At 36.6% G+C, this 14,733-nt stretch overlaps 1 protein-coding gene across 1 annotated transcript in view; it reads right to left on the reverse strand.

Annotated features, from left to right (window-relative positions):
* Positions 1-12,649: 12,649 nt before the first annotated feature.
* Positions 12,650-14,733, reverse strand: part of LOC133523425 (homeobox protein B-H1-like) — a 29,106-nt gene continuing 27,022 nt past the window's right edge. The window contains exon 4 of the mRNA XM_061859003.1: positions 12,650-14,576. Coding sequence (XP_061714987.1) covers positions 14,330-14,576 — 247 coding nt within the window. The 3' untranslated portion in view covers positions 12,650-14,329. The remainder of the gene's footprint in view (positions 14,577-14,733) is intronic.

Consider the following 14,733-nt stretch of genomic DNA (forward strand, 5'->3'; position numbering starts at 1 on the left):
ACGCAACCTTAAGAAACAATGCTTCCATTAAGCTTATCAGAAATGAACTACTAGTTTATTTAAATTTGTGCATGCCATGCTTAGAAGCTATAAACATATTTCAAGCTGATAAGAAACTGTTAGCCAGTGCGAATACAAACAAAAAATATGTATTTAAAAAAATACAATAAAATACTTTATTTTTATGCCGTGTACTTTTTATTTTTGTACCATCAGACGAGAAATACTTTATTTGGGGCGCAAAAAGGTGGCAACCCTAGCTACGATAGGCTCCCGCGCGCCGAGCCGACATGTTGACGGACCAGCGCGGCGTGGTTATGAATTTCGCGCCTTTTTAAGTTGATTTTACTATTACAATGCAAGCTACTAACAGATATTTCTTACTTTCCATAAAATGGCTGCATATATTATTTTATAGTAATAGACTTATCTCTACGGACTTTAATTCAATATTAGATCTTACAGGACAAAAAACGCATATTAATTGTAAAGCACATATCCTATTCTTCTAATTTTTTGCCTTGCCTATTAACTTAAGAATTTAGATATGATATTGTGGATTTTTCAAACTTTAATTCAATATTGACAAAATAATAAGCTAATTTGAGTTTGACAAAGTAGCACGTTGATTTTTTTTCTAAAAATTTGATAGCATAAAGCCTCATACATATTATAAAAGACGATGCTTAAATTTTGTACTTTAATTCAATATTCAAAATTCATCAATAAAAATACATAAATACCTTATTTATATGTAACGCTCGTTCTAAATTTTCTTCATATATTACAAATATGCTTAAAAATATGTCCCATACCAGATAAACATCACGTTTCACTCTTTAGAATTATCGAAACTTATAGGGCAAAAATCCGGTCCCACTATTGGTCTAAACTAGTATTAACCCTACATTACGGTTTTAAATATGTATTGGTATCGATTTAATATTCATTAATCTTACTTAGGAATATCCTCGCTTGTGACCTCACGGCTGCAAAATAGTCCCGATTTTTATTGTCAATTACGATTTATCTCTTTTTAAAATAAATTAGTCATTTTTTATATCAATTTGGATGTGTAACGTAACACCGACATCTTCTATTATTCGCCGTAGATCGTAATTACGATCAGTTTTAACAAACGTTTGTTAGCCATAAAAGCTTACTTAACTGACAAGATGTAACGAAGCTTAAAACCCACCTTCATTATTCATAATTTAGAATTTTGATGCGTTCAAAGCTAAAAAAACAGTTTGTATGATAATTAAGCCGTCTATGATTCGTGGGGAAACCATTGTTCTGGCGGTGCGCTGCTCGCCGTGTGCGCTCGCTAATATACGGGCTAAATGCTTAAACGACAATTATACGAGCATCGCTGAGAAATGTTATTCTGTTTTCATTGTTTTAAATGATGAATATCGATGTTTATACGTTATAGTTAATGTTTACGTAGACTAAACTAAGGTGACATAAGCTTGGACAGTGGTGTAAAATGAATGAGCGGCTGAGCGTCGGTCCGAGTGTCCGGAGGGGGCTACGCTCCGGTGCGCGTCGGGGCTGCGGCGGCGGGGTACCGCGATAACATCGCGATTACGCGCTACAAAACGCCCGATATCGCGGGCTCATTACGACCCGTGCCCGCGTAATGGCCATTTACGGGGAAAACCATTTTCAAAAATCAACATCATCCAAAAAATTAATAGCAACATCGTTCTAAGCGCCTCACGCTGCCGTACTCTAATTCAATGTCAGAACAATAAAATTACACAATAGTGCAACACAATTCGTGTAAATCTGGGCTCAGCTAACCGCGAAACGTCCATTTCATTTCCATAATTTCACAAAATGGCAGATTAAAATCCAAAAGCGCTGACAATCGAGCGTCGTGCGAACAATGCGCGCACTGCGCTATTATCCAATTTAACTGTCAAAAAAGTCGCGATCGCGTCGCTCGCTTACCGGGCTAATAAGTAAAACCTTGCTGTAAATGTTGTTTTGAATAAAGCAAATTTACCAGTGATTTGACATGACAAAACATGTGCTATAGTGGTTTTATAATCAATATAGGTGAAGCATTTAGTGCAGTAAATGTAATTACATTGATAACAAGAGGTACCTACACCTATGCATATCAGACCACTATGTACAGTCAGCGTCAAATACTTCGTAGCAGTCAAACTAGCCAAATAGTTCGGTACACCATATATTTAGTATGGTACACCATACCATACCGAACTATTTGGCCACTTTGACTGCTACGAAGTATTTGACGCTGACTGTACACCTCTACTCTAGTCAAACTCACGTTATGTAGGTACCTATTATCAAACCATAGATCGCATTTTGGTTAGTATCTGTAATACCAAATACATATAGGCAGTGGTTGAATGATCTTGTCGCCAAAAAAACGGAATTGATTAAACGTAAAAAAGCGTTAGAATTGTGCAGGTATCGCTCTGTCGCGATAAATGAAACGACTAATTACCCCCGCGCGATACGATCTGCGTATCGCCGTCCTTACCGCACACACCACGCTTACTTTATCATTGCGACGTCAAGCCATAAAAACACTACCATTGTCTTTAATTTAGTTTATGTTTATATATTTAATGTTTATATCTATAGGGTCAGTTGCACCAACCGCAATTAGCGGACTGATTACGTCACTCACCAGTGAACTATGAAATTTCCCATACAATAAAATTTAGCTAACTCTTTAACGGTGACAGGTCTGGTGCAACCGACTCTTAAGCTGTATGAGTTACGTTAATGTTAAATAAGTTTATATTCGAATATCACTACGTATGTATAAATATATAGCAATGCTTCCAACAAGTTTTCGAGAATTCACGATTAAAAGAAGAGTTATCTAGCATGACTTTTGTTTTTCTTCATTCGGACGAGAACGTCTAAAGTTCTGTAGAAGCGGTTCCTGCGACTAAACGATGTGGTAATTAAGTGCGATACCATCATGCTCGTGGCTAATAAAAATTGCGGCGCTTTACTATTCAAATTGTACGGTTAACAATCTTAACTACAATGCTTATCATATAACGGGTTAGTTCGGCTATATATACTTTCTCCAACTCACGTCTCAGACTATAGTCAAGCTGAAATTTTAACCTTGTTTTGTCCGTGATAAGGATCATATTTAAAAACAATGCAAACCTGAGATACGAGGTACCAATAGAGGCCAGTCAGTTTTCGCGGTACTACTGCCACTACTATAGGTGTAATGGTAGTTTTCTGCTCTGAGAAACCAATGCCAACTACTTATTACCTACTTATTCAGGATATCGTGAAGTGCAAAACGATTAGTATCACAATATCTCATTAACAGTAATGATCAATTGTACTCAGCTTTTTAATTCATCCTAATAAGTACCTAATGTTGAAAGGATACATTTTATACCTTTTAAATCGTTAAACAAAATGTTCTGGCACTAACAAACTACAAGTAAATACTGACAATTAATCAAATTACAACAATCACTCAGTGATTTACTTATAAATGCATTATTATCCCCGTTTTGCCTATGTAGTTAACTATAACTTTGCCTACGATCACTCGTTCGTTCGTTCGTTAACTGTTACTTATTCTGTGGTTCATTAGAGGCACAGAATATGTCAAAGTATTATCATAGTAGAGGTTCCAGTTCGTTTAAATTAAAATTATTACAGTTACAGAGGTTTCTTAGATATTATTATTATTAACAAGATATACCTAAAGGTCATAAAACAATATAAATATGACTAATTTTTCAAATTTTGAGGTCTAATTTAAGTGCCGATGCTATATTTCCTATGTATATTATTGTTGTTTTCTAAGGTTTCTATTGTTTTTGTTGTTCACAATGACTGTGTGATAGATTGTCTAGAGCTTAATAAAGTTAATGCTGTAATAATGAGGCTAATTATGATTATGATTAGATTTCTTTTTTCAATACTTTTGTTAGAGGCTGATCTCTTATAATATATATATTATATTAACCCCTTAAAGGATAACTTAGATATAAACTCGTTTAACCTTATTTGTATAGTTATATCACGTTTTTGGAAGGGCTTCCACGAAAGACTAGCGTCAAGGTATGCAAAAGGTACCTTGACACCAAGCTGAGTGGAAACCTTTTCAGTGACGTGTTAGCCCGTTTTATGACATGTTATTGTAAATTTTTTGTTCAAGTGTCCTGAATAAATTTATATTCTATTCTAATTTCATGGTTTTGTAATATAAGTACCTATTGGGATTTTTTCTTATACGTATTGGTTCCACCACGGTTCCAGTGTAGTATAAATATACTAATTCATTTATAATAATTGTAAACGTCTTCTAGACCAATTCAATGCTACCTCCGAATTCAAAGTTACTTCAATTGATTAAAGCTGACAGCTAAATTAACCTCTATAATCGCAAATTGATTTTAATGACATCATACGCTATTACTCGTAAAACCACTTCGCGATGTGAAATGCACATTGTACACGACATTTTACATGACATTAATTTTAAAAGCAAATATACCGGTCATCAAATGCAACTGAAGACGGGGCAATTGACATTTTTAATTGGTTTTATTTTGCATGAGAAAATGTCATGTGTTGCGTAATTATTTCAAACAATAGTCATGTCTCTATAGGCATGTACATTCGTATGCATTATAACACTTAATACACGATAGTTATGCATACTACTGCGACGGTACATACTTTTACAAGTAGGTACAAGTTTTTATTCTTTGCACAAAGATGGATTGTTGTCAGAAAAGCAGGTTAGGTTAGTCTTGTGAAAGGTTATATTGTGCATTAAATTATTGTCAAGAAATTAATATTGGCTATGTTACGCATTCGTAGTATAAGTTTTAAGATAAGATTTAAGCTATACGGGTTATGCGTATAGAAAGATTCAACATAAGAATCTTATGACTACCTGTAAGATGGAAATTTCTTAGACAAGACTAGTGTATGCGCATAAAAAAATAGGATCATATATAATACGATACATACAAAAGTAACGAGACTGGTAAATATTCAAGACGAACTATCTGTTACGTACTGCTTTTACGATTTAGACTTATGAATGTAAAATCTGACTTTCCTGAACATCGGCCACGAACACTAATAGTACATTGTGCAACGAACCCGAGTTTGCAATATTCTTACCCCCGGAGTTACACACAATGTTTTTCATCACACTTGCGAAGAAAAAACTTAAGTTTTAAACGAAATAATTCTTAAACCCGGTGACATATCAAACATTCGTCCGCCATTTTGTAATTTCTTGACAGGTTAAGCATCGAAGGCACGTACCTATCCGGCATTCAGCCACGATTGAAAATTATGTAAAAATATTTTACACGGCTGTTAAATTAATCAAATTAAATAATTTTAAACATAAACAAAAATATTAAATTATAAATGTCAGTATTTTAAAAGTAAAACTCATTTATGCTACTTGGTTTGTATGAATAAGTGACATCATTTAAAAGAAAAGCTATAACTCCCTAGGTAGTTATAGCTTTTTTTCACAATCCATAACTCCCGCGGGAACAAAATAGCCGTTTGTCCTTCAGTACACCTGCATGAAATAAGATCTTTTTCGAGCAAGTGTGATGAAAAAGCATTTTAGACATACTTAGTGATTAGATTAGGGAATGAAGAAAAATGCATCTTAAAAAGATAGAAAGAGTATCTTTAGTGTGTTTGATAGAGAGAAGGCAAACACGCCAATTTCGGAGTTGCCGGACAACGCATTGTAGTCAATTGTATCGCATTTTCAATATGTGCTTTAAAACCGGCCAAGTGCCCAGGGAATGGTGCAAGGCTGTCTATAGTAGCCTATCTTATAACTTATAACGAGTTAACGTGTATGTCTAGTCGTGTTTCTATCCTGATACTACCCATATTATTACAACAGAACATTTGGCTCCCCAGCAAAGCGGCAGTCCGAACAATTAAGTATTTTAATTGCCCCATTAGCGCGTTTACGTGCCCACCTAATTAATATGCAAATACATATTTTCTCTATAAAGGGCGATCGTACCGTGTCCATTTTTAACGGCGCAACTGGATAAGCGAATTACGTAAATATATTGTTTTAAAATTGTATAACTTAGGTTTTATGAAGGCATGTTTATTTCAAAGTAAAACGAACTTATCGGTTGCGTCGCTCAAGGTTAGGTTGAAGAAGCTGTGGTTATCTGACTGCTAAATAATTTTCATTTCCTAGTGTATAATTACTAATTATTTTCCACTTTTTTCATTCTTTATTTTAGTTTAATTTCCCTATTACTTTTTTGTGTAATATATGTATGTTTATCCTATAAATTTTGTATGTATTTGTATCCTCTACTTTCTGGTACCTTGTTGTACATGTTGCTGCATTTGTCGTCCTCTTCTCACTCTCTCCTCTTATATACTCAAAGGTTAACTGAGAGAGATCCCTTGAAGGGATAAGTTCGCCTTTGTACTTAGCTTTTCCTAATTGTAAGTTCCTTTTATTATGTGTTTTTGTACAATAAAGAGTTTACTACTACTACTACTTATCAAGTGAAGTATCATTTGAATTATATATTATACGAGATGTCTGGCGGCAAATATTGATCATGTGTCTGTTAAAATCCATACAATTTTAAGACAATAATAAGGGTCGTAGGCCATACATGGCCATAGTCAACATGAACCAAATGACGTCTTGAATCCATCCAATGAATATGCTTTGACTTTGAGAAGTTTGAGGCCGGCTTAAGATGAAGGTATCTTAGTAAAAATAGTTTTCTAAATATATTTTTTTTGTATAATTTTGTCATCGCCATCGGCTCTTTAATTACTTACCTGAAATCGGACCGTAATTTATTACTTTTACATTAATCAGAGTTATAAAAAATAAATGTTATTACTTTTTAGGGTTCCGTAGCCAAATGGCAAAAAACAAAACCCTTATAGATTTGTCATGTCCGTCTGTCCGTTTATGTCACAGCAACTTTTTTCCGAAACTATAAGAGCTATACTGTTCAAACTTGGTAAATAGATGTATTCTATGAACCGCATTAAGATTTTTACACAAAAATAGAAAAAAAAAACAATAAATTTTGGGGGTTCCCCATACTTAGAACTGAAACTCAAAAAATCTTTTTTCATCAAACCCATACGTGTGGGGTATCTTAGGGATAGTTCTTCAAAAATGATATTGAGGTTTCTATTATCATTTTTTTCTAAACTGAATAGTTTGCTCGAGAGACACTTCCAAAGTAGTAAAATGTGTCCCCCCCCCCCCTGTAACTTCTAAACTAAGAGAATGATGAACCTAAAAAAAATATATGATGTACATTACCATGCAAACTTCCACCGAAAATTGGTTTGAACGAGATCTAGTAAGTAGTTTTTTTTAATACGTCATAAAATTAAAAAAAAAAATCTTTTTAACAAACCCATACATGAGGGATATCTATCGATAGGTCTTCAAAAATGATATTTAGGTTTCTCATATCATTTTGTTCGAAACTGAATATTTTGCGCGAGAGACACTTCCAAAGTGGAAATATGTGTCCCCCCCCCCCCCCCTGTAACTTCTAAAATAACAGAATGAAAAATCTAAAAAAAATATATGATATACATTACCATGCAAACTTCCGTCGAAAATTGGTTTGAACGAGATCTAGTAAGTAGTTTTTTTTAATACGTCATAAATGGTACGGAACTCTTCATGGGCGAGTCCGACTCGCACTTGGCAGTTTTTTTTAACTCGTCGACTTTAATGGTTGAATTATGATTTCGTGTACCAAACTGTGATTGTGTACTTTTCATGTATGGGTTCTCAACTCAACTATAATATTCATAAGCAAACACTGTAATCAATTATAATGAAATTGACCAATCACGTGGCGACGCGGTCTACTGGAAAAGACACCAACGCGCGTCTATTTCATGAGTACGAATAATATTCATACCTATATAATGCATGCGTTAATGTCTTTTGTACACTGAGACATTTACCTATTTCTTTAATTATTTAGGTTTTATAGTAGTATTATTTTAGATGACTCATAGAGAAAGTATTGTATACAATAGTGATATAATCAAGCTTTTCAATCTCGTACCTTCATTAGGCCACTCAGCAAGCTTCGTGGACACAGTCCAGTACAGGACGACTGAAAAGCGCTCGATTATATCACGATTGCATAAAATACAATAGTATTTTACTTTTGTATTTTATGTAACCCAATACAATAGTATTTTACTATTGTATTTTATGTACTGTCGATTTATAATAATACATCGACAGTCGTAATGAGCACGGTAAGAATACAGCTGATACAGGATACTCGTATTACATTACAGGTAGGAATTTACCAAGTGGCATATTCAGGCCGAGAGCTTACGAATAGGTAACAGCTTCAAGTTGAACAGATACACTTCCTTCAAATTATAATTGTTATTGCGCGTTAATTTAGGTCAGGTAATTAGGTACACGATAATTACATGTACCTGCCTATCGTTTCCATAGGTAACACTTATTACCGACGATTTTTATCATTTGGTGAAAAATTACTATAAGCGCTAGTGGCCTAGCAGTAAGAGCGTGCGACATGCAATCCGGAGGTCGCGGGTTCAAACCCCGGCTCGTACTTATGAGTCTTTCGGGACTTAAGTACGAAATATTATTTGATATTCACTAGTCGCTTCTCGGGGAAGGAAAACATCGTGAGGAAACCGGACTAATCCCAATAAGGTCTAGTTTACCCTCTAGGTTAGAAGGTCAGATGGCTGTCGCTTTCGTAAAAACTAGTGCCTACGCCAATTCTAGGGATTAGTTGCCAAGCGGACCCCACGCTCCGATGTATGAGCCAGTAGCGGAAAAAAATTGTAATAATAGCATCACATGATCACCGATCAATCGTCATAGAAAACGAAGTGTCGGACACCACGGTCCCCTCCCGGGCCGTTCTTGCAAAATCATCCTTTATCCTTACCATTGGCACGACAAAGTGTATGTCCGAAGCTGGTCCGAATAGCCCCCTAACTCTCCACAATACGAGTATGTATGCTGTTGCTAAAGCATAACCTTCCCTTCTACTAGTGGTTAGTTGAAGTTCTTAAAAATCCTGACATTCGCCAAGTTGAAATCCCCAATCCTGACAAAATACCAATAATCCTGATATATCAAGGGAAATCTTAATATGGTAACCCTAGAAAAAAAAAATGTAACCGAAACGGCAATATGTGATAATGCGTAGATTTTGTTTTAAATAAGATATTTACAGAGGTCTAATAAAATGCACTTCAAAAATTTGTAACAAAATTTGCACAAAAGTAAAAAATATGAAAATTGCTTCTAAATATTGGCAATATCATGCTTGAGGGAACTTATAGATAACTTTTTAATATTTCAACGTAAAAAAATTGAAATACAAAAAATTTATATCCCCGTTTCCGGGCACGCACATCCATCTCGCTCATGCTTACGCTCAGTGAGAGAGGAACACAAACGGCCTAGGCCTAGATACTTCTGGCGCCCTATTTCATCCGCTACTATTGATGCTGACTGTACATATACCGTATAGGTACTAAATCTCTATAAAATAAATACTGTACGAGTAATAAGGAAAAAGTGAATTCCGTAGCTAACTATGAAATTCTAGCGGTGCTAATATAATGGAACTATAGCTAACTCAGCACAGGCATTCGACGTGATGAAGTGCTGATGTGTCATAATAAACGTCATATTTTCATAGAACCGATTTAACTTGCTGATACTTCAACACTTTCTCATTGCTAGTCCCGGCTGGTTTAGTTAAAAACAGATGAAACATTGGGTTACAATACAAGTGATGGACAGTTATTTCGTGTAGGCCAGTGGTGGGCAAAGTACGGCCCGCGGGTCAGCTTCTGCCCGAAAAAGGACTTTTTCTGACCCGCCGCCGGTTCTTCGAAATCATTAGTATATGGCCCGCGAAATAAAGTAAATGCACTTTAGCTGCAATTCTGGTCCTGCTCTGAAATCTTTTAAACTTTCTGGTCCCCCATAAAAAATGTCTGCCCACCACTGATCTAGGCCAAGACAGGAAAGTTGATGAGTCCACACTAGGATCTATATGATAAACAAAGGTCCTATATTAGTGGATTGCATAAAGAGGACTCAAAACATCCTAATGTTTACTGAGGCATTTCCTCGCCTGGCAGCTCTTACCGAAAGTTAAATATAATATGGTTATTTATGCTGGAGCCAACCACTACTTTTCACATCTGCCATCAAGATGCGCGGAGAGGTGCAGTGGTGCGGTGACAGCATGCTCCGTTGCTTTTTTTGTATCGTAGCTGTAGGTAGGTATTACCAAAGCAATCACACAAGAGAATAAAGTTATATTTAATGCAGTATACTCTATAGTCTTGAAGTTCATTAGCGTGATAAGTTGTTTTTACTGCAGTGTGAAGTTAGTTCACAATTTGCGACGCTGACGGATGCGTCGGTGTCGGTTGCAGTTTAACAGAGAGCACGCTGCGCTAACGTCCCGCTGTCACGCACCGCGCTTGCCCGTTTAATGGCTCCCTGCTTAATTGTCTGCGCTATCTTCATTTTACACGTTACATCGGACCAACCAAGAAATATATTTTCTTTTTAATTACTTGCTATTTACGTCTCATGTTTGTAATTGTAGTTCCAAACGGTCACGTTGGATGTCATCACTCATCAGTCACAATAGCGACATCGACGTTAAAGTTAATCATGCTCCCCATCGTTGTTCGTTAACTTTTACTACAAACAAACCTTAACAAAAGCCACGCGAGTAAAAGCCTACAAAGTTGAATAATTCATCCCCAACTGCCAGCGACAACGTTCGTTGAAAAGTCACGGTCGTCAGCTCGCGTTTTACGAAACAACTTGTCCCCGCTCGCGTTTACACGAACCTCACGAAATCTGAAGCTTTTCTTTTGAACATTTTTAGAGGGTATAAAACCTATTTAAAAGGCAATCAGTCAGCGGCCGCTGATTGCTCGGCGCGCACGCCACTGGCCGTGTTCACAAAACGGCGCAATTAGCAACCCCTCTTCCCTGCCGCTGCCAGAGGGCGCGCCTGTGCACTGCTGATCCTTATCACAAACGACCGTTTTCTAGAATCGCTTCTACTAACTATTGCGTGTTCCATTTCACCTCAACATCGACGTACGGTGCAAACTACACCGCCTTTTGTTCTGCTACTTAAATTACTTTTACCTACATTTAGGCATATTTTGCACATTTCGCTACATCAATGCTCATGAGGTGAATCATACCAATAGAACAGAAGTAAAACATTAACCGAACACGCCAGGTAGATACAAATGCCAAATGAATATTTATACCGTTTAAACGTTCTCTAATCACGGACAACACGAACGCTTTGTTACCGCAGAACCTACTTGTCGAGTGTATTGTATAAATGTGCAGTGCTTTCGACCAATAGATTCTGAGCTAGCTACCTGCTGTATGTGGCAGTTTGCTGCAACGTTACCTACACTTGTGTGACCAATACGGGGTAAATGTATCCACGCGGATTTGTGAAACAATCGATTCAATTTTCAATCAAGCGACCTTTAATAGTACTACATTGTGCAACGAGGGGGGTAAGTGAAATTTTGCAAACGAGGTCTTTAGTTGCACGACAGCCGTAGGCTATTCTTACCCCCGGAGTTACACACAATGTCTTTAATCACACTTCTGAAGAAAAAACTAAATTTTACGCGAAATAATTACTAAATTCGGTGTCATTTTTCGTCCTCCATATGCCCTTCTTTGACAGGTTAGGCATCGAAGCCACAGACCTATCCGGCATTCAGCCACAATGGAAAATTCTGTAAAAATATTTTAAACGGCTATTAAATGAATCAAATTAAATATTTTTAAAACTCAGTTATACCTACTTGGTTCGTGGGAGTTCTAGCTTTCTTTTCACAATCCATAACTCCCGCGGGAACAATACATGCCTTTGTCCTTCAGTTTATCTTCATGAAATAAGATCTTTTTCGAGCAAGTGTGATGAATAAAGTATTGACGAAGTTACTAGTTAAAGTTTGTAATTCGTTTAACAATATTTTTTCCATTAAGTTGTTTGCGATTACTACGAGTATGGTGTTTTCATTGATAGGCTGAAATTACGTCTTTTTTTAACTAAAAACAAAATTGCATTCAGTACCTAAATAGCGAAATGATGAAATGCTCAGGTAATGTAGGTCTTGTATTGATATTAATATAAGCACCCTTAAATTAAAAACACAATCAGAATATTACTTTAAATTAATTTCACCTTTATTTATTATTTACTTGAAATATAGTTATTAAACCTATCTTGTTTTTTTTTTTACACCTCAAACTATTGAAGCGACATCCTGTTTTTAAAATAGCATATTTAATCATTCAGAGTATTTGATTTTCCTTTTACTTCTAAAAAGGAGAAATACAGTAATTGGTTTATTTGCTTGCTTACTATATACTCGTAGTTACGAGTGTGTAGGTATATGTCGTTGATAATCAAACATATACCAAATTTCACAAAGAAAATATACAAAAACATGTTAAATAAAATCTAATATCTATTACTAATCACAATCAGTGTCGGTTTTAATTAATATTCTCAACCTTCAGGCTTGTAATTTTATGAAGATAAATCAAAAGGCGTTATCTTAATTGACAACATTTTAATTACAAAACACCACAAGATCTATCGGACATAGCATGTCACGGTCGGAATGCTTAAGTACATCGCCATAGCTGGTACCCGAAAGCATAAGGTACTTCTCAACATACATTTAATACTTTAGCTGTGTATTTAATACTAACAATACATACATAATATCATTAGTTATATTTATATAGATAATATAATATACAGTTTCTGCAATTTTGCAAAGGTTTCCAATTCTTTTTGGAATGTTGCATCACTACACACAATTTTTTACTTAACTACTATTTCGATTATTGCGTGTTTCGAAAACATTTATTATTATATATCTAACTTATTCAATATTTCCCATTGCTAGAATAGGGTTTTAAGTACATCCTGACTGTGTTCGTGAAAGATTCGAGTAACGGCCAAATTTAAAAAAACAATTAGGTACATGGTACACATACCTTTACCAATACCTTTTAGGTATACCCAATAGGTTATTCAAAAAAATTTAATAAAGTAAATCCAAACAAATCAGCCGTAACGAAAAAGTGCTTAAATGTCTAACTTTACAAGAACAAAATAGTGTTTGCTTATTCAAAAACACTGAAGGCAAAGAAGTCCTTGGTTGTCATGTGCACATTCCGCTACAACAGGATGGAATTCTTCACGCTGTCTAGCCATCGGTTCGAAACGGTAGGGTCAGATAACGTGCACAATAGTTATTGCACATTTTCTATAACCTCCGACAGAACATAAGAAACATTCACTAGGTGTGCTTGTGATACTACACATGCATATAGCCAGAACCCTAATATATTTGCGGTGCCCCGACACTACCAGCAGTTCACAATTTATCAAAAACTATATTGAAGTACGAAATCTCGCAATCTTTTCATGAGCCCAGTCCGGAGTACTCGGTTATTGCCATAACCAGAGTCATCAATACAGGTAGCTTATTGTTAGGATGGCGAGGGAGCACGCCCGCAGAGTAGTGGACGTTCTGTCCGCCTGAACGCGATTTGCTCAATTGTTCATGCTACGTTAACGGCGAATTATCCAGCAAACGCCTAGCGTGCGAACGTGCTTTTAGGCAGTTAGCTTACCCACGTGGAACTTACTTATCTATACGCTTAGCAGGTCTACTGAGCAATTATTTTTCAACGAGCTTTCTGAGATGATAAAGCCACTTTTGTGTATCATATAAGTTTACTCATAAAATTTCACGCGTAGCGTTTTTATGACCCGCCGACGAAGGACCTATGGTCTCAAAGTCCGACCGACACATTGTCCTCTTCAAGCATGTGTACTCTATAATACTAATAGTTATATCTACCACATCAATTAATATTGTACACGTTAAGTTAAAAGTTCTTATATCAAATCTGGGTTTAAGATATCACATGTTTTGGACTGCCGCCGTCCACACTTCACGATCACTCCCCGATATTAAGAACGGTAGAAAAGCTAATACGTAACGGATTTGTCAAATCAACGTCATCATACGTAAATGGAGCAATAATTTAATACTACCAAAATTGGGATCAAGGTAACAAAATAGAATACCAAAACACGATAGCGCACGTAAAGTCTTCACTTTCGCAGTCTCACAAGTTTCGCAAGTTAATTGTCTTTTGTCGACCTGCAAGTTTTGTTTAATTTAACTGGTCCATAGATCACAATCACTGGAATTATACGTGTATAGGTTCATCGTCGTCGTCGTCGTCGGTGCGGCGGTCGAGCGAGGGCTCCCTCGAGGACCGCGGCGGCGGCGCGGGGCTGCCAGGGTCCACATCGGGCGAGGGCGTGCGACGCGCCTGCGCGTAGTAGCCGAGCGCGCCCAGCGCGGGCGCTCCCAGCGCGCCCAGGTGCGCGGACGGGCCCGGCAGCCCGAGCCCCAGTGGCGGCACCGACCCTAGCGGCGCTCCCGGGTATAACCTGACACAAAATGTTTACATTATACACCCTTTCAACGGATGGAAAAGATGACATCTCGATATCTCTTCCTTTGATAACATAGAGTCAGTCTGTGTATTTCTAAAACTTAAAAGGTGCTCTAACATTTTACGTTCTAGACACGTTAGTCAACACTTTG

The sequence above is a fragment of the Cydia pomonella genome, chromosome 1 (assembly GCF_033807575.1).
Source record: "Cydia pomonella isolate Wapato2018A chromosome 1, ilCydPomo1, whole genome shotgun sequence".
In the NCBI taxonomy this organism is placed as follows: domain Eukaryota; kingdom Metazoa; phylum Arthropoda; class Insecta; order Lepidoptera; family Tortricidae; genus Cydia; species Cydia pomonella.